The sequence below is a fragment of the Homalodisca vitripennis genome, chromosome 4 (assembly GCF_021130785.1).
Source record: "Homalodisca vitripennis isolate AUS2020 chromosome 4, UT_GWSS_2.1, whole genome shotgun sequence".
Lineage (NCBI taxonomy): Eukaryota > Metazoa > Arthropoda > Insecta > Hemiptera > Cicadellidae > Homalodisca > Homalodisca vitripennis.
In genome coordinates this window covers 107216290-107236999 of record NC_060210.1, presented here as the reverse complement: position 1 = coordinate 107236999, position 20710 = coordinate 107216290, and the positions used below count along the sequence as shown (strand labels likewise).

Sequence of the window (20710 nt, the reverse complement as noted above, 5' to 3'; positions counted from 1 at the left end):
TAGCTTTTTTGTTATAAAATTAAATATTAGTTATTCATATAATAATAGTTGGATTTATCTTAAGTTCAGTAATTTAACACATAAACATTTTCAATACTTTGATAAAGAAGTTTTTATGAAAAACTGAACTTGAAATCAAAATATATCAGAAAAACTACAGAAATTAATAACAAAAAGTAAATTACTGTTTGTTTACAAGCAAAGTACAAAACATGTAAGCTGTATCACAAAACAGTTAATTATTGCATTTACCTTAAAACAAAAATATGCAAATCACTGCTGTTTTTTTTTGTAAAGAATGCCTAAAATGAAACTGAGTTTTAATTATACAGCAAAATAATTCTAAAATTTAGTCATATCACATTAAAACACACACAAAAATGAACTAATTGTCTGGCAACAAAAAAACATGAATCAAGAAGATTAGAAGGAATTGATAATAAATAAATCCGGAATGTAATTGCTTCAACTAACTAAAAAGCAAAGAAAAAAACTAGTCCAGCTACCATCAAAATAAAATATGTATATTACAAGGACATAAAAATGAGTTTATATATATACAAACTGAACTAGGAATTAGTTTAACATTTTGAGTAGTTAAGAAAATGGAAGACATATAAATTTTTAAAGAAAGGTTTCGAAGTAATTTTATTTCAAGTAAATGCAAACTTTAGTAATAATTACAATATCTGATTAAATTGAATACTGTCAAATAAATAAGGAAAAATAAGAAGTTTAGAATCTCAAATAACTTCATATCCAAGAATAATGTATAGAAAACTTAGTTATTGAGAATTTGGATCTCAGGAACTTAATTATTTCATTAAGACATTTATAAGTTTGTTAAATATTATAAAGAACCTAAGTGTCAAGTTAGCGCATATGATATGTGTTGTACTGGTGACTGGTACAGAATATTAATTCTGGTTTTAATCATATACATGTTAGTTTGGTCATTTAAGTACAGTAAAAACGGATTTGCACGCTGATATGTATTTCTTTGCCGTAACTAAGATTGTAGTATATCATAACAGAAATTGTAATGATATGTGGCCACAATGCAATACGCATAAACCACCAATAAGTACTGGCTAAGACTTCCTTAAGAGCTATATTAATATCATTCCAGTATGGTCCTAATGTTGTAAAAGAGTATACTATCTTAATATTATATTAAAGGATCTAACAATTAATTGTAGAGATGGGCAGATTAAGATATGCGATTCCGTGCTTTCTTAATTTTCAGTGGTATTGATTTTTTACATTTATTTTTTTATTTTATTCCATTGTATTGTTACTTCAGATTTCTAAATACATATTTGTAAAGTTCTCAGTTTTCTGTACTGCCAGCTTTAACCGTATGTACCAAGTATCAGAGATTCTTTAATCAGGAAACCAGCATTAATTACACCAAGTTGGTGCTGTCTAATATCGCTTTACAGTATTATAGTGAATACAAAATAATTATCTGTAAATCACCCTAATATCACCAAGTAGAAAATTAAACCAATCAGCAGACTGAATGGGAGATTTGATAATTTTTTTTAAGATTGGGTACCAATCAGCATAACATTGAAGATGAGATTTATCACATTACAGTAATAAAGCAGAAATGGGACAAAGGCCAACAGGAGGCACACGGACAGCTAAAACACACAATAGATGCAAAAGTTTTAAAATTAGGTTTAATTTCTTTTACTGAAGAATTATTGGAGCGCAAGCAAAAGCATAACTCACTGAGAACAATAGCCAGTCAGGACAAGGAACTGAAATTCAAGTTTAGTGATGATACTAATGTTGAGTTTTTATATTATTACAACCATTATTGGAACTGTGGCCAATGCAAATAATGCAAGGTTGCATTAGGCGCAGCAATTATTTAAAATCAAATCAATGAATTTGGAATACATTTATTTTTAATTGGCTCATCCCTGATAAATTCACTTTTGAAAATCTGCATTAATGCAGGTGAAAACACAGTGCGTGCAAAAGACAACTTGGGCTAATTTGTATCCACAAACATGTCTTGAATTTGCCAAAATGTAGATTATTGCTAGTGAAGATCTTTTCCAAGTACAAAAGTCGGTCACTCATCACCAATGGAGAATAATTAAGATGTGAAAGTTCATGAAATGAATTAAATAACTGTCAAATCTTACGCAGAGGCTGATTGACTGATCATCCAAACACTCAGTGATGCCCAGGTGGAAATCATCGAAAACTATATAGTCTCAGAAACATTGCTTTAGATAATATGCAGATTGGAACATAAGTGTGATGCAGAGAATACTACACTTTTATTTAAAGTACAGTAACTATAATAAAATTGGAATTTCAAGATGTAACGACAGATATTACATTATGTTGATACTTGTAACTTTAGTGCTACGGCAATAGATCATACCGTTATCTTTTGATTAATTACACTTGAAAGAATTAATATATAGTTTATTGGCTTAAAACAGAGAAGAATATGAAATGTAACTGATGTTATCCAGTAAAACAAAAATCATTTCTAGCAGATATAAATACACGAAAAACATTACCCCTCAGAACTTATTGAATTTTTCTTGGCCAATAAGAAAACTGTTATCAAGATTCAGCAACATAAAATATAAGTGAAGAAAATATTAGTTTTTCCAACATAAATTACAGTTTTTTGGAACACACTTTTGATCCAGTAAGTAACAACATCCGTAAAACAAGGAAAACTGTAGACACGTCTAAAGTGCAGAAACTATTGATAGATTGGAATAGCCGACGTGCTATATAATCTACTTCACAGCACAACAAACTGATTATGGCACATGTTTTGTACATTGTAAAATATACTTGTACTCTTATATCTAAAACCCACGTGTAAACATGTTATTTTACATTACATTCATTCATAGTTAGGACTGATACAGTAGGAGAACTGAAGAAAACCAAACTAAGGCACTACTGATTGCGCAGTTCATATAATACAGTACAGTCTCACATATCTAATCTAAGTGAGTAGCCATGAAGTCCGATAAGTGAATATCAGACAGTAAGAAACAAAATACAATTGGAACCCTGCAAACTATAGAAAATAACGTTTTATGTAAAAATATTGACTTTAAATATATGGCCTACAACAGTCTATGTGTATTAACACATTCGAGTCTACGAGCTAGACTCGAGCGCCATTGTTTAAACCCCCGGCCGGCACTCGAGCGTGACTCGAGCACAGCTTTGCCGATTGATATACGGAGTTGCTCGAGTGATATTCGAGTGCCGTCTGCTGCATTAGAAAGCCAGCTTTGATGGTTAGTTCAGAAAAATTCCGCTAGGCGCTACTACGTCATACCCGCTTGAGGCTTTTGTTTATCCACTGACGTGGCCTGGCGCGTCGTCAGTCTGTCTACGACAACAATAATTTTTTTAGCATTTGAAATGTTTTTGGCAATTAAAATTATTTGTAAATATGTATATAGTAAATGCCTTTAAAAAAATTGAAATTAGTTGTTTTATTTATTCAAAAGTTAGTTTTCAAGTAACACAAGACATGCGGGAGTTTTTATTTTTCTTCAAAAAAGATAAGTTTTGAAAAAAAAAAAAAAAAATAATTAGATTTTATAGGAATACTGTTTTGCATATCAATTTAAAGAGGAAAGATAGAACTTTCAAGAAAATATAATATCATATACATAATATTTAACAGTTTTCTAAAAAAAAATCTGAAAACCAATTAATTTATGCAGACCAGGCTATAAAAACAGCAAATAGCAAGCCAGACCCCAATGTGTTAAATGTGATTGTTTGTAAATAATAACCATTTCAAAGCATGTGTTCATTTTAAAGTTGATTGTGATTTTAAAATATATTTAAGTAAAAAAACAAATTTTTATTCAGGTATGTGCAAGACAATGATAATTTTGACGAATGAGGTAGACCTATACAGGCCTACCGTGCCATGAAAGTTACTAGACTTACTACTTTATTAACTTCTGAATCATAACAGGTGATAATATAGTTTGTTTAATAAAAAACAACTTAGCTAATCTGTATACATAAACGTGTCTTGAATCCGTTGACATTTTGATTATTTGCTACTCTAACACTTCGTAACTGACATGGCATACCAGAGGTAGCAGAGTTGATTATCTTAGCAAAACATAGGAGCAGAGGGAGACCATCATGCATAATAAAAATTAAACTAACCTCTCCTGTACAATCAAGCTGAGCATTCTTTCTCTTTTTTATATTCTTTTGTGCATAGTAATGTGGTGTGTGTGTGTGTGTGATGCAGTAAAATACATAAATTAGAATAATAACGTTGATAAGTTTTGTTATCATCAATTAATTTATCAGTCTTTATAATCAGTTACACAACTTTTCACAACACCATGTTCGCCAAGGAAGTCAGATAAGTGTAACTGTACTGTATCCATATTTTCATGTGTTAGGACACATTGAACGTTTGAGGAAACTAATGATGCGTACAAATGATACTGATAGGTTGATGCTAAAAACAATCATGCACACTGAACCGTATTAAGCTACTTCTTACTCTAATACATTTGTTTGTACAAAGTACTAAATAGAAATGTGATATAATCAGTTATAAATTTGTCACTACAACTATAAATTCCTTCCTGAAAATAAAAACCAAGACTCAAATTAAATATATATATATATATATATATATATATATATATATAAGTATACATACTTATGTATTCTGTTTAAAATCATAAAATAAATACAAATATAACTTTTGTAACACTAAATTTAACATAAAATTATATTTAATATAAAATATAAAACTTTAAAATAAATCTGTTTTAGTACGAAATAAAATAACATTTTGTTAAAAACTTACATAAAATTTTTAAAATAAAACAAAATATAATTTGAAATAAATTAAAGCTAGTGAACAATCCAGGTATAATGTTGACACTACGATGGATTATATGTTAAAAATAATCTTATTCCAGTATGTACAATCATAACATCATCCAAGAACAGAAAGATAATTATCAAGATTGTTTTTATATGAAGCTAAAATTTGTATTGGTGACTCAAAAACAAGCTGTACTATTTAACACTTTGAAAACTAAATACTTATTAAGCTAACATTTCCTGGACTTATGATAAAATACCATACAGAATACTTTTATATCCTAATGTAATACCTTGTAAATTGTCTGAAATCCTTATCTAATACCTTGTAAATACGTTTCAAACCCTTTGCACTCAACAAGACGGACTTGAGGACCAACAGCTTTTCTTGGTTAGGTTGGATATGATCACATACGTGAGATGTGCTGTCACCAACCCCCTACAGATCGAGCAGATCACCTGATATCTCCCCACCCCCCACCCCATAGATTTGTCACCTCACTATCTTTCTTTCTCTGTTGGTGGAATATAGTGATGTTTGAGCAGATTTAATTAATTGTTAAGTCTAATTGCACTATCCATTATGAATGAACATTTGTATGTAAATTTACACTGTATTGAATATTAGTTTTATATGTAAGACTTACCTACTGAACCTAATTTATTTTTTAGTAATTAATTTGGCCTCTCGTGGCATTTTCAGCCACTAAATAATTGACGATATTCTTATAAAAATTAAAAACAATCACAATCATACAATTATTTGATTAAATGATCAAATTGTCCAGTTTTAATATTAAAAATAAGCACATCTATTTAAGAATATGCGTATTGTGCCCTTGCTTTATTTCTTTTGTGGTCCAGAAGTATATATGCTGAAATGGCAGAAACATTGTACCATCAAAGTGTACAATTTTTTCCGAGATGAAGAAGGAACAGGTAATTAATTTATCAATTAGGTTTAATAAACACTAAATATAACTATAATTTAAGATGTTGAAAATTAGAGCCGTTTGAGCTGTACTTGGATGACTGCCACAGTCACATGTGAATCATTCAACCTGCAAGAAAAGTGCTGAAGTCAGCCAAGCCAAATTGCCGATTCAAGTCAGCATAGTTGTAAAACTTTGAATGCAAAGGGTTAAATTATGTAGCAATAAAAAAACACTGTCACCTTTAGAGTTTCAAAAACTTTCCATAAAAAAATTCATTTAGGGATAAATGAAGTAATATCCAAGTAATTTGTTTGAGTGAGGACCACTTAATTACGCAGCAGCAGCTTCACCATACAGAGCCTTGACCTTATTGAGCAGTTGGTCACAGGTCTTCTTGGCATCTCCCAACAACATGGAGGTGTTGGGCTTGTAGAACACAGGGTTGTCCACAGCGGCATAGCCTACTCCCAACGACCGTTTCATCACGATTACCTGCACAGATAATTCTTAGTCCTGTAAATTTCTCATCAAAACTCTGTTACACCTTATAGGAAAAGGAAAATAAAACAAAATACCAGGAAAATTTACCACTCAAAAATAGTGTTCTGGGAAAATTTTGGGTGGCCAAACATATTCTGCATCCCTGTCTGCAAGTAACTTATTTCTGCAAACTCTCACATTAAAAAATAATGTGAGTTCTAAGGTGTTAAAGAGAAGTGTGCAGAGATATTAGGAAGATATTGAAAAACAACCTTGAAGGAACTAAGCAATTCAAAATAAAATGAGTGAATTACATATACAGTTTTTACATAACTTTTACATATATGAGGAATAAGTATCTTTCTGTGCCCATATTTTTATACAAATTGAACAATACTAGATTTGTGTGCATCAAAATAGTAAGTATTTAATTATAAAGCATTATCATGACTAAAATATAAAAATATATATAACTTAAGTAATACAAACGAAAATCTAAAAAGATCCAACACCTTCTAGGATTAATTTGAACGTACAAGTAAAATATATAATTTTCCAAAGACATTGACATAAAGTAACACTCACCTGCTCAGCATTCCAGACCCTTAAGACAGGCATACCAGCTATAATGGAATTGGGATCATCCTCAGCAGCAGAATTGACAGTGTCATTGGCACCGATGACCAGTACGAGATCTGTCTCCTTGAAGTCTTCGTTTATCTCATCCATTTCCAGCACATCATCGTAGGGCACTCCTGCCTCAGCTAGTAGCACATTCAGTTGTCCAGGCATGCGACCTGAATACCATCACATTAGAACATATATTTTGAGCTCATTATTGCAGGGCACTCCTGCCTCAGCTAGCAGCACATTCAGTTGTCCAGGCATGCGACCTGAATACCATCACATTAGAACATATATTTTGAGCTCATTATCGTAGGGCACTCCTGCCTTAGCTAGCAGCACATTCAGTTGTCCAGGCATGCGACCTGAATACCATTACATTAGAACATATATTTTGAGCTCATTATCGTAGGGCACTCCTGCCTTAGCTAGCAGCACATTCAGTTGTCCAGGCATGCGACCTGAATACCATTACATTAGAACATATATTTTGAGCTCATTATTGTAGGGCACTCCTGCCTCAGCTAGCAGCACATTCAGTTGTCCAGGCATGCGACCTGAATACCATCATATTTAGAACATATATTTTGAGCACAATTAACAACACAATTAGTTTTTACTAGAACTAGGAGAAATTCCTCAGACTGCCACAGAAACACAAGCTTATACAGATTTTAAAATCTTAGTTTTCAACATACTAGGTCTCATAAAAAAGCAATATATTTATACCAGTAATGTTGAAGTATTCTGATAAGACATCTTCAGTACATAAGACACAACCTTCCCTCTAACTGTTCCCCACTTTTTTTCAGTTAGCTGAGCCAATAAAGCTACAAGTTATAAATATACTTTTTAAACTTTGAATTATCTTATAAAGGAATGATGGATATTTAACTATACTAGTGCCATTTGAGAAGGTAGTGTAGTAGTGATTTTTTTCCCTGTAATATTAAAGAGCAGTATAATCACTTTGGTCACATCTTTTCTGGTAGCCTGTTCAATCACAATTTTGAATATTTAGTTGATTATACTACTAGTTCTTATATCGTTTTTCATAATCAAGGCATTATTCATTTCAAATCTTCATCACAATTTGGAAAATTTCTAATGACTTCATTTAAATATAAAATAACTAACTACCATGCTTGTAATTTAATACAATTTTAACTAACATAAAAACTGGAGACACTGACATACCTGCAACTGGATGGATACCGAATCTGACAGTCTTGCCTTTCTTCTTGAGCAGGGAGACCATGTCTGCCAGAGGGTACTGGGCCTTAGCCACACACAGTCCATAGCCTGCAAATAGAACCGTGTGAATTGATTATAATGCTTACTACTCTTAGAATTTCGCAAATTAACACTTAACACATTGAATACGGAGCCAGAGTATAGGTCGGGCTTCGGTATTTAATTTAATACATTTAGGTATTTGGTAAAAAATCGGGTTTAGTTGTTTCAGACCATTTCCTATGTTATATTGTTTATATGTTTTTGTATGACAACTAACAGTTGTGCAGCTATAAAAATAGTATTTTGAACTATTGCACAGCTGCTTAGTTACCGAACTGACTGACGCGAGCCTTGTTGTTGTCTGGAGTATGTTTGTAAACAAAGTTCCAGTATTATTGAATAAAATAATGTGGTAGATGTTGGTTTAGTTTATTTCTGATAGTTTTTATAGTGATACGAGTTTTTATTGTATATTTTTCTTGTTCATTGTGCAAAATGGGTAACCATTTAGACAAAGAAACAGTGCGTATGATACATCATATCCCGTCAGATTCTGAGGATGTTTCGGAGGAGGACGATCCTATTTGTAATGAAAATAAAAGATCATCTGTGATTTAGTTTCAAAGAATCTTGGACCAAATTTATGATTCTGGATCGGAGGGTGAGTTTCTACATGACAATGATCTTGACCCAGATTTGAAGGTTAGGCTTAGTGATGAAGACGTAAGTGATGCTGAGTATGATTATGAATGCCTTCCATTAGTAATAAATGATTACTTTCTTTCTTTTTTGTTAATTTTATATCAAAAAAACATTTATAGAATATTAGGTGGTTGAAAAATAAAACGTTTATACAATGTTACAATTTTTAAGACTTTAATTATTTGATCATAAACAGGCATATTTTCTAAAAGTGTGTTTTCTCCTCTTTAATTTGATATATAATATGTTAGGTTTAACAATGTCTTCATAATTTTCACAATTTTTAAAAATCACAAAAAAAACGGTAATTATAATGAGTAAATCCATTGTTATAAGACTAGGATTCAATGTTTAAGTATCACAAGCTAAATCTAACCACAACCTGCCTGAGTGCCAGAAAGTCATGTATCTGTACAACATTAATAACACACAAACCCTTGGCAACAAGGTTAAACGAGAGGCAATGTTTACTTTCATTACATCAAACAAAACTAGTATTAAGTTAGAATTCTTGCATTCAGTGAGAACCTACTGATGAATGCGTTAAAACTACCAAGCTAAACCAAACTATCACAAGCTAAATCTAACCACAACCTGCCTGAGTGCCAGAAAGTCATGTATCTGTACAACATTAATAACACACAAACCCTTGGCAACAAGGTTAAACGAGAGGCAATGTTTACTTTCATTACATCAAACAAAACTAGTATTAAGTTAGAATTCTTGCATTCAGTGAGAACCTACTGATGAATGCGTTAAAACTACCAAGCTAAACCAAACTATCACAAGCTAAATCTAACCACAACCTGCCTGAGTGCCAGAAAGTCATGTATCTGTACAACATTAATAACACACAAACCCTTGGCAACAAGGTTAAACGAGAGGCAATGTTTACTTTCATTACATCAAACAAAACTAGTATTAAGTTAGAATTCTTGCATTCAGTGAGAACCTACTGATGAATGCGTTAAAACTACCAAGCTAAACCAAACTATCACAAGCTAAATCTAACCACAACCTGCCTGAGTGCCAGAAAGTCATGTATCTGTACAACATTTATAACACACAAACCCTTGGCAACAAGGTTAAACGAGAGGCAATGTTTACTTTCATTACATCAAACAAAACTAGTATTAAGTTAGAATTCTTGCATTCAGTGAGAACCTACTGATGAATGAGTTAAAACTACCACACTCAAGAAACTTATTGAAGAAGTTATTTGATTAGACACTATGTATTTTACCACACAATAAAATTATCACATCTGAAATATTAGGATACAGGGACTTTATAAGACAGAATGCCTCACTACATTTTTGCGTTTTCCATTAACGACTGTTAAATTATTTTTGGAGTAATGTGTAAATTGTTTTGATTTCTTGTTGATACACATATTCTCAGAGAATTAAAGAATAATTTTAATTAGAATGTACATGTGGTGAGAACAAGTACCTGGAGTGATGATGATGTTCTTGGCAGACTGAATCATCTCGGCTACATTGTCCACATTGACCTCAGTGTGGGTTCCAGAGATCTCCAGGGGTTTGCCTGATCCTGTTGAAGAGGTTCCGTACCCACCCAGAATAACATTGGGCAAAGATCTGTTCATTGCCTGAGAAAAATCAATCATATTCTATGAAATAGTTTTATTGCCGAAGACATATGCATATAGTCTGACACAATGAGCTATTGTGTTCAAAAATAAAAAGTTTTTAAGTTAATAGCGTCATAATAATATACATATCCAATAAATGAATATATATATATATATTTATTCATCATAAACCATGTGATCACATGCTCACACACGGAACAGTTAACTTAGAAAACACTTCAAGATCTAGTGTGGGAGGTCTCCATATACACCCTACCGCGCCAAAAATCACTACATCAGACTTATAATAATTTGTTCCCCTTAGAAACTCTGGAAAACATATTGATCCAAAGAAGAGGTTAAAAATCATGTGGCTTTCAGATCAACCGAAAGAAGGTTTTGCTACAAGCACACTCAAATCAGAAGAATTATGGAACAAGTATATCTAATTGCTGAGGTGTTTGAAAAGTCAACAAGTTTTGTATTGAATAAAGAACAGTTTTTAAGATGCGGATTTAACTCATAATTTATTAAATGATCCTCTATAAGTGGAATGTTGGTGATTAGCTAAATTTAGCAAGTAATCATATATGGGTGATGTAAGTATTTGATTATTATACCTTAAACTAAAACAAGCCAGATTTTCTATCATTTTTAATTATTGTAAATTTAATCAATTAATAAAATAATATTATACACACGGACAATATCACCGTATTTTTATTATCTTATTTACTTCAAATTTTGACAAAACTTAACAAATAGTATAAAGCACTTGTAATATAATGAATGAAGTGATGTTGACTGAATGATTGATGAGGCTAATATTTTTGTTAGATAAGTACAATTAAGATTAACCGCCACTTAAAAAAATGTAAATGATATAGTAAGATAACTTCTAAATGTCCTAACAACTTTTTAGTTCAAGCAAGATCACATCAATATTGCTAAACATGAATGCAACGTTTATGTATACTATAATAAAACATTTCAAGTTTGTGAATTCTATCATGTTGAAATTGGCAAGAAGTTTTATTTCAAATATTGTTATGATAAACCCAAAGATGATTATTTAAAACAAATGTTCATAGGATGTATTTTAGATGTGTAAAGAAATAGAAAAAACTATAAAGTACTAGAATCTTGAAACTTTTAAAACCAAGAACATATTTAACCTAAAAGTAAATAAATCATTCTTTATTATCATCTTAACACAGCGTCTGTTGATTCATCTTGTTTCAAATATTCATAAGGCGGTTACCATGTTTAAACCCAGCGAAGTTCACAATGTTTTTCAAGATGGAAGCAAATTTGTCAAATTATGTAAAAAAATAATTATAAAAATAGAATATATTTAGAAAGTTTAATTGGTGCTGCACATTGGTTATGGAGCCAAGAAAACTATGATTTGTTTCAAACGTTGAAAAAGTAAAAATGTGATTCAGCAACGAAATAATAATGATACAAAAAATTTTTTTTCTTGTAAAATATGACTTTATTCAATATTAATTTTTCATCAGTCTTCCAATTATGTTCAGAATAAGGTGTCAAAGCAACGACTGTGATCAACAGTCTAAACACTTTGATAAACAGAACAATAGAAATAATAATAGATAGTGTGACAAGTTGTTTCTGACAAAAGGCTATGTTTCGTGACCCAATTTTGAAATGAAATCTTAGGTAAGGACTAATGTGACTGATGTTTTATGCAAGGGAATATGTATCATCACTATTTGTCGTATTTTTCTTCAAAAAGTTGTCAACAGCCGTATTCCTCATATCCCTTGAAATAGTTTACTCTCTCTTACTTTTCACATATTATTCATTCATGTTGGAACCATGTACAAAAAAGATGCATGTTCAAATAAACAATGAAGAATACTGTGAAGAATCCCGTTTCAAATTCTATGTTTGTAATGGATGAAATAAATATTCAAATGCAATAGTATGAACAATTTATTGATATCACGATTGTCCATTGATTGTCTGTGCACACAATATCCTAAATGTGATCGGTATTGCCACCTTTGGTGTAATTAAAGAGGCACCTATTCCCAAAACCATCTTCAATGATTGTGCGCTCTTCATAAAACTTCTAACATAATGTAAGTAAAATGTTGCAATTTGTTGCATCTTTGTTGTATGTTTACTTTAGAATTTAAAGTTCAGATAGTGGATTTTCAAGCAAAACACAGACTTTGCCCATACTGGATGTTGGAACACTGTTCTGAAGAAAACACTGCAATAAATACAGCCCTACGAAAAAAAAATGACCTGCAGCTTGATGTTTGTACAAAAAAAGCAGCAGATGATCTGGTGCACGGTAGGTAGAATAGAAACGGTATGGGCCACGCGCATGTTCCCCCACCCACTGACGACGTCCAACGGGGCCCACTCGCTGCGGTGCCCAGCTCATAACAACGTTACTAGTGCTCCTTCCCAGCATTGTTTTATTGCGTTCTTGCCATACTCTCCAATACAAATTTCCCGCAAGTCGTATTTTATAACTGAAATGATGTTTTTGTCTGCTATTAATTGTTAATAAAAGCTTTAAATTTAACGAATATAATATTATCAATACACATTGTGAATAGTAACAATAAATTACACTAGGTCTACACTTGGGCCTACATAGCTGCATTGATATGGTGATCCGAATAATATTTTACACATGAAATAATATTATTGTTAGTGAATTGGAAATTTAAAATATTACCATCCTAAATGCTTACAATAATAATATTATAATTAAACATATAGTTTGTCGTGTCAAACAGTGTGCTTGGAAAAGTCCCGGAAATGGTTTTATTGTTTTACCATTTCTTGTGAAGCAATGAGACTTGGCATAAATGTATCAATATTACCCACAAATATAGATTTTTTTATACAATTTTAAAAATACGTTAAAGGAAACGTTAGGTTAAAACACAAAATAGACAAAATAATGCATTAGCAGAGTTATTATGCATTACTTACTCGGTTTGAAATTATTGAAGTTTAGCTAGCTTTTTTTTGACTCTTTTCTTCCACAATTTGTTTTTTTGTTTCCATAATGTTTCCTCTTGTCACTTTTCTTCTTGTTCATTGCTTTTATCCTGAAGAATGTGCGTGTTTCGCACAAAGCAAAGAATTGCATACTCATTCTATATTGCAATATTTGGTTTTCAAAACACTAGTCAGAGTTTTCATTACATTGCAGTCTTTATTAAGGCTATTTACACCATGAAATGTTAAAGTCGATTTCCATATTTTTTCACAGTCCATTCCCATTCTCTGGTCGGTCTCATCAGAGCTCCACGTGATATAGCAGAGAGCCAATCGTTTTGTGATGGGAAATCTTTCGTTGGATGACCATAAATAAAATTTTGATTCCAGTTTTTTCTTCTTTACCCTATAGGCTATATATCCAGCCAGCATTTGAATCAAATCCGTCTTTTCTTTAGTCAAAACATCATATTCATTAGTAGCTACGTTTCCGATATCTCCTGCTAATTTCTGGCTCAATAACTCCTATCAACTCATCTTCTTCTTGTGGGTCAACTTCTATAAAACTACTAGTTTCACTTTGTTCAACTTTTTCCTCAGAGCCTTTTTCAGCAGCACACAATCGAAAACTGTTCAATAAATCAACGCTGAGGGTGGATGGTCTCTTCACTTTGAACAGTTTCCAGTAGCTACAATAGAACTTGCAAAGTGGCCTAAAAGTAAAGCTTTTATTCGTTGTCCAAACAGCTATCGGTAGAGGGTGGTCATAAAATCGTCCAAGCCCACGAATCAGGGAAAAATACAATTCAAGGATTTCAAGGATGTCCTGATTGCACCTTGCTGCCATGATGTAGGTAAAGCCTTCAGCTCTCAAATCATTGTACAGTCCCTGAATACTCAATTATAGAAATAAGAAAGCCATTTTGAAATGGTAACAAGTTGGACTTTCCCAAGACACGCATAGAACTGAACAAATCAAAGAGCTCATTGAGAGCGTGATTTTGCTCTGCTAAATGTAGCCCAATAGGCTACCTTTAGTTTGTTGCATGGGTGATTAGGCATTCGCGAATTAAGAACATCAAAGCCATTGTTAATGATCCTAATAAACTTCACAATGGATTCATTTCCGGGAAAGTTAAATTCAATTGCTGTAGCAACTGTTCCCAGAGAGTAGCTCTGCGGCTTTTCTTACATTTTGCCTCTCGGTACCTGACAAAAGTATATGAGAGGTGGAAATTTTGTAAGCAAACTTCAAATCCTTTTCATGTTGTAGTTCAACGAGTTTAGAAAAAATTTCTTTTGAAACTACTTCGCCAGATTTCAAATTTGATAAACCATGATCCAATAAATGGTTCCTACAAAGTTTAAGCAAATGTGGAACATCAAAAAACGCCCAAATTTGACGAGTGGCGTCAATTGGATTTTTTAAACTAGTTACTTTGCCAGGTATAATACCCAAGGTTTTCATAAGCTTTTGGTTAGATGGTCCCATGTCACTTACAAAGGCCCTTACTCGAAAACCTGTAGCTTCCACACCTTTGCAATGGTTTCAAACAAAAGTGCCTTATCAACAGGTCGGTCAAAAAATCATAAAAAACGGGTTGCTTCCACTTACCTACTATGCTTCTGACCACAATCACTTGTACCATGGAATATGGACCCAAAATTACGATCTTCCACATTATCATAACATAAGTCAGAGTTGACCTTCATTTCATCGTAACATAAAACCACGTTCTTTTCAAAATCACTAAAAACACGTTAACTTGAGTTTCCATAACTTTTAAACTCATATCAATGAAAACCTGGTTTTATAGAAAAGTGACTTAGCCGACGTTTAATAGTAGTCTCACTTGGCAGTGGGTGCTTTAAACACATCTCTAACGAAATGAAAAATGCCTTTTTTGAAAATACATCTTAAATGTAATTGCCTTTGAGACATCCTCTTGGCTCCAACTCCTACACTGACCTTGCAAAATATACTGTTGTTGTGATTTTGTAAAAAAGAGATTCATATGACTTAAGTTTATTTTCCAACACGGAAATTTTTGCAATTGCTTCGGCTAATTGCTTATTCAACAATAAATTATATTCTGATTCACTTTTGTCGTTTACTATAAGGTTTTCATCATTGGTTGATTCTGGAATCGCATCAGACGGTTCATCTATGTTGGCGATCTCACAAAAAATGTTACTAATTTGTTTTTTTGTTTCCCTACTTTCAACTCGTTTTAATCGTGAGATTGCACGTTCATTAAATTTGACAGACCAAAGAAAGGAACTGCTGTGTTCTTTAAAATCCTTCTACTTTTCCCGTATTTAATAAACTCAGATTTTAAGTCTCGCTCGAAATCATGTTCCCCCAAAATGGGCTGAGCATACTTTGGCGTTATCGACGTTAAATTCATCGGCCCTTTTGCATGCATTTACCCATTGTTTTCTTAAATCAATATCCGTAGGGAAACGATGAAAAAGATATTCCCGTTTCTTTAGAATGTCTTGAATGGTTTGAACAACCAGCTACTGCACAACACGGGCTATTATTATTATTACATTTCACTAGGCCAACACATAGTCACATACGGTACTTTTAACAAAAAATTAAGACTGTAAATATACTTAAAACTTAAATATATCAACATCAAACGCACTATAGACACTTCACTCAGCCTACTGTCAGACACAATGACAAAAAAACGCGGGGAAACATACAGCCGAATGACAGCCGGAAACAGACAGTAGCTTGTAGTTCCACGTAACCAGGTAGCGGTGAAGTCGGCGCTGGGCCCCGTTGACGTCACATGCTACTGCGCATCCTCCTCGCGACCCCTACCGTGGTCTATTCTACCTACCGTGATCTGGTGCTTGCAATAGCAATACTACCAACTGTAGGAAAATGATTTTCCTTTTTGTGAACTCCTAATTGAATATATGCAAAAGTTTCAAGAACTTTTCAATTCTGCCACGTATGCATATGATGTACATGGAATTTCAAATTGAAAAACATCAAATTATTATATTCCCACAAATGAAAAATAACTTTGAACCTATTAGAAATTTATAAAATATATGTGAACTTTGAATGTGACATACCTTGCACATGATGTAGGAGAGGATGGCTCCTGAAGAACCAATAAGGGCTCCCACTATAGTCATGAGGTTGTTGTTTAGCATGAAGCCCTCTGCACATAGAGCCCATCCTGAGTAGCTGTTCAGGACAGTGATCACCACAGGCATGTCAGCACCTTACAGAGTGTGACCAACTGATTGTTATAATGAATATTCTCATAAACTGTTGTTACAAGTAAAACTGCTTTCAAACCAATTTAAGACATTTTAAATGAACGGAATGTACCTCCAATGGCAGCTGTAAGTGTAACACCCATGGTGGCGGACAGACCAGATGCAGCTCCAAGGGTGATAAGACCAGCAGTCAGTGAGGGGTCATAGAAGAAATAGCCAAGGGCAGCCATGTTGCCTGCTAGCAGAGATGAATTGAGCAGATGTCGTCCTGGTAGCAGCAGAGGGTTAGAACTCAAAATACCCTGAAGTTTCCCATATGCCACCAGAGAGCCACTAGAACATATCAACACAATCCTCTAGATCATGAAAGGGATTTTGAATATCAAATGTTTTTTATGATGAGAATATAACCTACCTTTTGGATCAGTTGTTGGTTCAAGTTGATCAATTACATTGAGGAATATGATGAATGGAAGCTCTTCAGTTTTATGTTACTATAAAAGTATATCTTTTCTGATCAATTACTACATTGAGGAATATGATGAATGGAAGCTCTTCAGTTTTATATTACTATAAAAGTATATTTTTTCTGATCAATTACATTGAGGAATATGATGAATGGAAGCTCTTCAGTTTTATATTACTATAAAAGTATATTTTTTCTGATCAATTACATTGAGGAATATGATGAATGGAAGCTCTTCAGTTTTATATTACTATAATAGTATATTTTTTTACCTATAAAAAGTTGGACAGTGAGTATCGTAACATTTACAATAAAAGTGTAAAAAAGAAAATTAGTTTAGTATTAATAAGAGACTTAGAAATGAACTTGGAATGATTCAGATAACTTTAAAATATTCTTATTAAAGAGAGATCATTTGCTCACAATTATCGGTTTGAGGGATTGGGAGGAAATTAAGACCAACATCTGAGAGGTGCTTGACAAGATGAGTGACACTTTTCCAACGTATTGGTTTAATAAGTTATAGAAAATATGTCCTTTTATATAACCACTTTTAACATTTCATCTCAACTGTTTAATCACGTTCTTTCTCTTGCACATCTGCCCTCCATTATTGATTGGTCACTTAAAAGCTTAAATGTTGATTATTTTTACTAAATGTAAAAGATCAATTCTACATCATAATTGGTTCCTAGTCTAAGACACAAACTCAAACAGTATACCTAAAAGTGACTCCTCCGATGACAGTTCCAAGGAACAAGGATGTTTTGATGACGTTTGTTGCTGGATCACTAACAAATCTTGGGAAGTCGTCAATGAATGTTGCTAAACATGTGAGTACTGCTGCCAACCCCACCAAGCTGAAAAGTAAAAATTAAACAAACTTTTAATGTAGCAAGTCTTAATATGTATTGTGAATTTATTCACTTTTTATGAAAATCAATCCTATTGTAATTAATTTTGACTACCAGCGATATACACATATTTTACAATATATATAAAATAATACATAAAACAAACAATATATACAATAAACACAATTGAACACAACTAATCAATTAAAACAGTCACCAGAAAAGTAAATTTCTTGTGTCGCTGTTCCCTTAATATTCTATATTATAAAGACATTTTAATATAAAGTGTTGGTATTGTTCCTTTATTTCCTATAAAAATATGCTGCTAAGAGAATTCTTAAAATTTGTTTTACATATGAAAAGCTCAATTAATTATGAATTTTTGTGATTTGATACAGCTCTAATTTGAAATTTTAAAGAATATTTTTTTTGAAAAATAATATTTCAATAGTTGCATATTTTAGAAAACTCTTACAATACTTTTAGGTGAAGAAACCTAGGATAAGGGCTACAGCTCTCTTGATGAGAAATCATGTTTGATTCCTAGGGAGGTCAAAAAAAATTTGCAAATGGGTTTGGACAGTTTTCTTTTATAAATAATACATATGATTAATTAAAAATGCCATTGGTATTGAAAGAAAATAAGACAAACATCAACAACTTGGAATCTTAGAATATTGACATAATAACATTGCATTATATAAAGTTGGCTATATTTTTTATAAGAGTACATAATTATTTTTATTTCTGTTTTAAATTAGATCATAGTATAGATAAAACTTTAAACCAATTAAACTGTCTCAATTATAACAGGTTTAATTGGACTGAGTAATACTGTTAAATTGACCAAAACAACAGAACATATATCCTGTGATTTAAACACATCAAGAGGTCATTTAAAAAAAGCTCTCCCCTCTCCCTGTGTGGCAGTTTTAGTAGAAACCAGCTCACTTATTTGTGTTGTCTCATGACCGATGTTACTAGATGGTAATTTCCCCAGTTTATTATCATCTGTGGTTCATGTAACATGTGAGTACAGTTCACCTGTTTGGTGCATAGTTATGGTGTATCCTCAAACTGATCATTCTAGCTGTATCACTATATTTTTTGACGAACAAATTTTTCTGTTGTTAGTTGTACATTGGTGAGTTCGTCTCTATACAGTACTCACTTTAGTTTGTAATTTTTTGTACTCATTTAACATTATGTCTTAAGTACTTTTGACACTTGAAAAGGGGACAGAGGAAGTGTCCTTTTGTTGTAACATATAAAAATAGCACATATCTCAAATTCTGTTACTTTTACATGTCACTAGTGTCAGATCTGCGTGGCGTATATTTCAAAATTAAACTTGTCACCTTAGTTAGATATCCAGCAATATCCATGTAAGACTGAATTATGACAATACATTAATTAACGTATAATAACTACTAGATTGAAAACCTAACAGTATAGTAAGAGCCGAGAGCTAATTTGCATTCTATGAACACACAATCTAATTTTTTTTTAATCCATACAGGAGTTTCTTCTAAAAATAAATTTATAATCAGATACACTAGTTTTGATGGAGGTTTACTCATATTTTTTAATCAGATCACATTTTTTTAACTCTACAACTTAAAACCATCAGTTAGTCATGAAAATAAAAATAAAATCAGCATCAGCTAACAATATGAAGACCGAATATTTGGCTGCAAATGGCAACTTTCAGTTAATTTATCTTATATCTTATCTATACCTGTAATCACATTAAAGACACTCGCTCTGACCTGTGGAAGGCAGCCACCAACTGTGGCAGATCGGTGATCTCTATCTTCTTGGCGATTACAGTGCCGATGCTTCCACCCACTGCCATGCACCCACCCATCTGTGCCAGCACCTCGTAGCTTGGAGCCATGTAGCCCAACGTCGCTGCAATACCTCCACTCACCCCCATCTGACCACAACAAACTTATATACCAGATATATAGAAAAAAAACCAAATTCAGAGTATAAGAATGAATGGTTAAGCTGTCTAGTCATTCAGGAAAAAGATAGCAATATAGTAAAACCTGTCATATCCGACCCTAGGACATCCGGCACCTCCGATTGTAACAGATTAGTAATATGGAAGGTCAATATTTGGATAGAAGGGTATTCACAGCATACTGTACACACGGTTCTAGCATATCATGTGACCCTAGCCTCGTCTCTAAGAGCAGAACTACATGCACACATCAGAATAAATTTTAAAATAGTTAAAATATACAATTAATTAAAATATATTGAAAATATTACATTAATGCCATTGTAATCTAAATTTTTATTATATAATAACGTGTATTGGATTCCTATCATGTTGGTGCAGAAACGTTTCGGTACAGAGATGAAACGTTACAGAAGCTCCCTCTGCAATAAGACACAGAACGAGAAGAACATGAGGCTAACTTCCTTAACTTTATCAACATGTGCTTTTGAAATGAATTAATAAATCAAATTTAAATGATTAACTATGCCACGTTCTGATTTGATGATACATTGAATTGTAAAAAGGAGTTTTCATTTGATGTGTGTAGTGTCAATTTTTATTGAAAATGTACTCGAATCAATGTGTAATATTTAAAAACAGTGTATTGATCAATAAATTGGAGATGTGAAATCAGTATTAAAAGAAAATCTGTATAATTAATTCTTTCCTTGCTAAAAAAAATCTACAAAAATTGAAGAGATGATGATCAAATAATTC

The 20710-nt window shown here is 32.5% G+C and overlaps 1 protein-coding gene across 2 annotated transcripts in view; it reads right to left on the bottom strand.

Moving 5' to 3' along the window:
- Window positions 1-5850: 5850 nt before the first annotated feature.
- The window catches only part of LOC124359919 (NAD(P) transhydrogenase, mitochondrial-like), a 71994-nt gene continuing 57134 nt past the window's right edge, over window positions 5851-20710 (bottom strand). The window contains exons 13-20 of one of the 2 annotated variants that reach the window (XM_046813053.1): window positions 19755-19921; window positions 17854-17991; window positions 16778-16998; window positions 16516-16667; window positions 10296-10455; window positions 8103-8207; window positions 6867-7078; window positions 5851-6293 (exon numbers count right to left, since the gene is read on the bottom strand). In XM_046813053.1, the coding sequence (XP_046669009.1) occupies window positions 6132-6293; window positions 6867-7078; window positions 8103-8207; window positions 10296-10455; window positions 16516-16667; window positions 16778-16998; window positions 17854-17991; window positions 19755-19921 (1317 nt within the window). In that variant the 3' untranslated portion in view covers window positions 5851-6131. Of the gene's footprint in view, window positions 6294-6866; window positions 7079-7361; window positions 7463-8102; window positions 8208-10295; window positions 10456-16515; window positions 16668-16777; window positions 16999-17853; window positions 17992-19754; window positions 19922-20710 lie in introns of those variants that run through there. The other variant, XM_046813054.1, reaches the window with a different exon arrangement.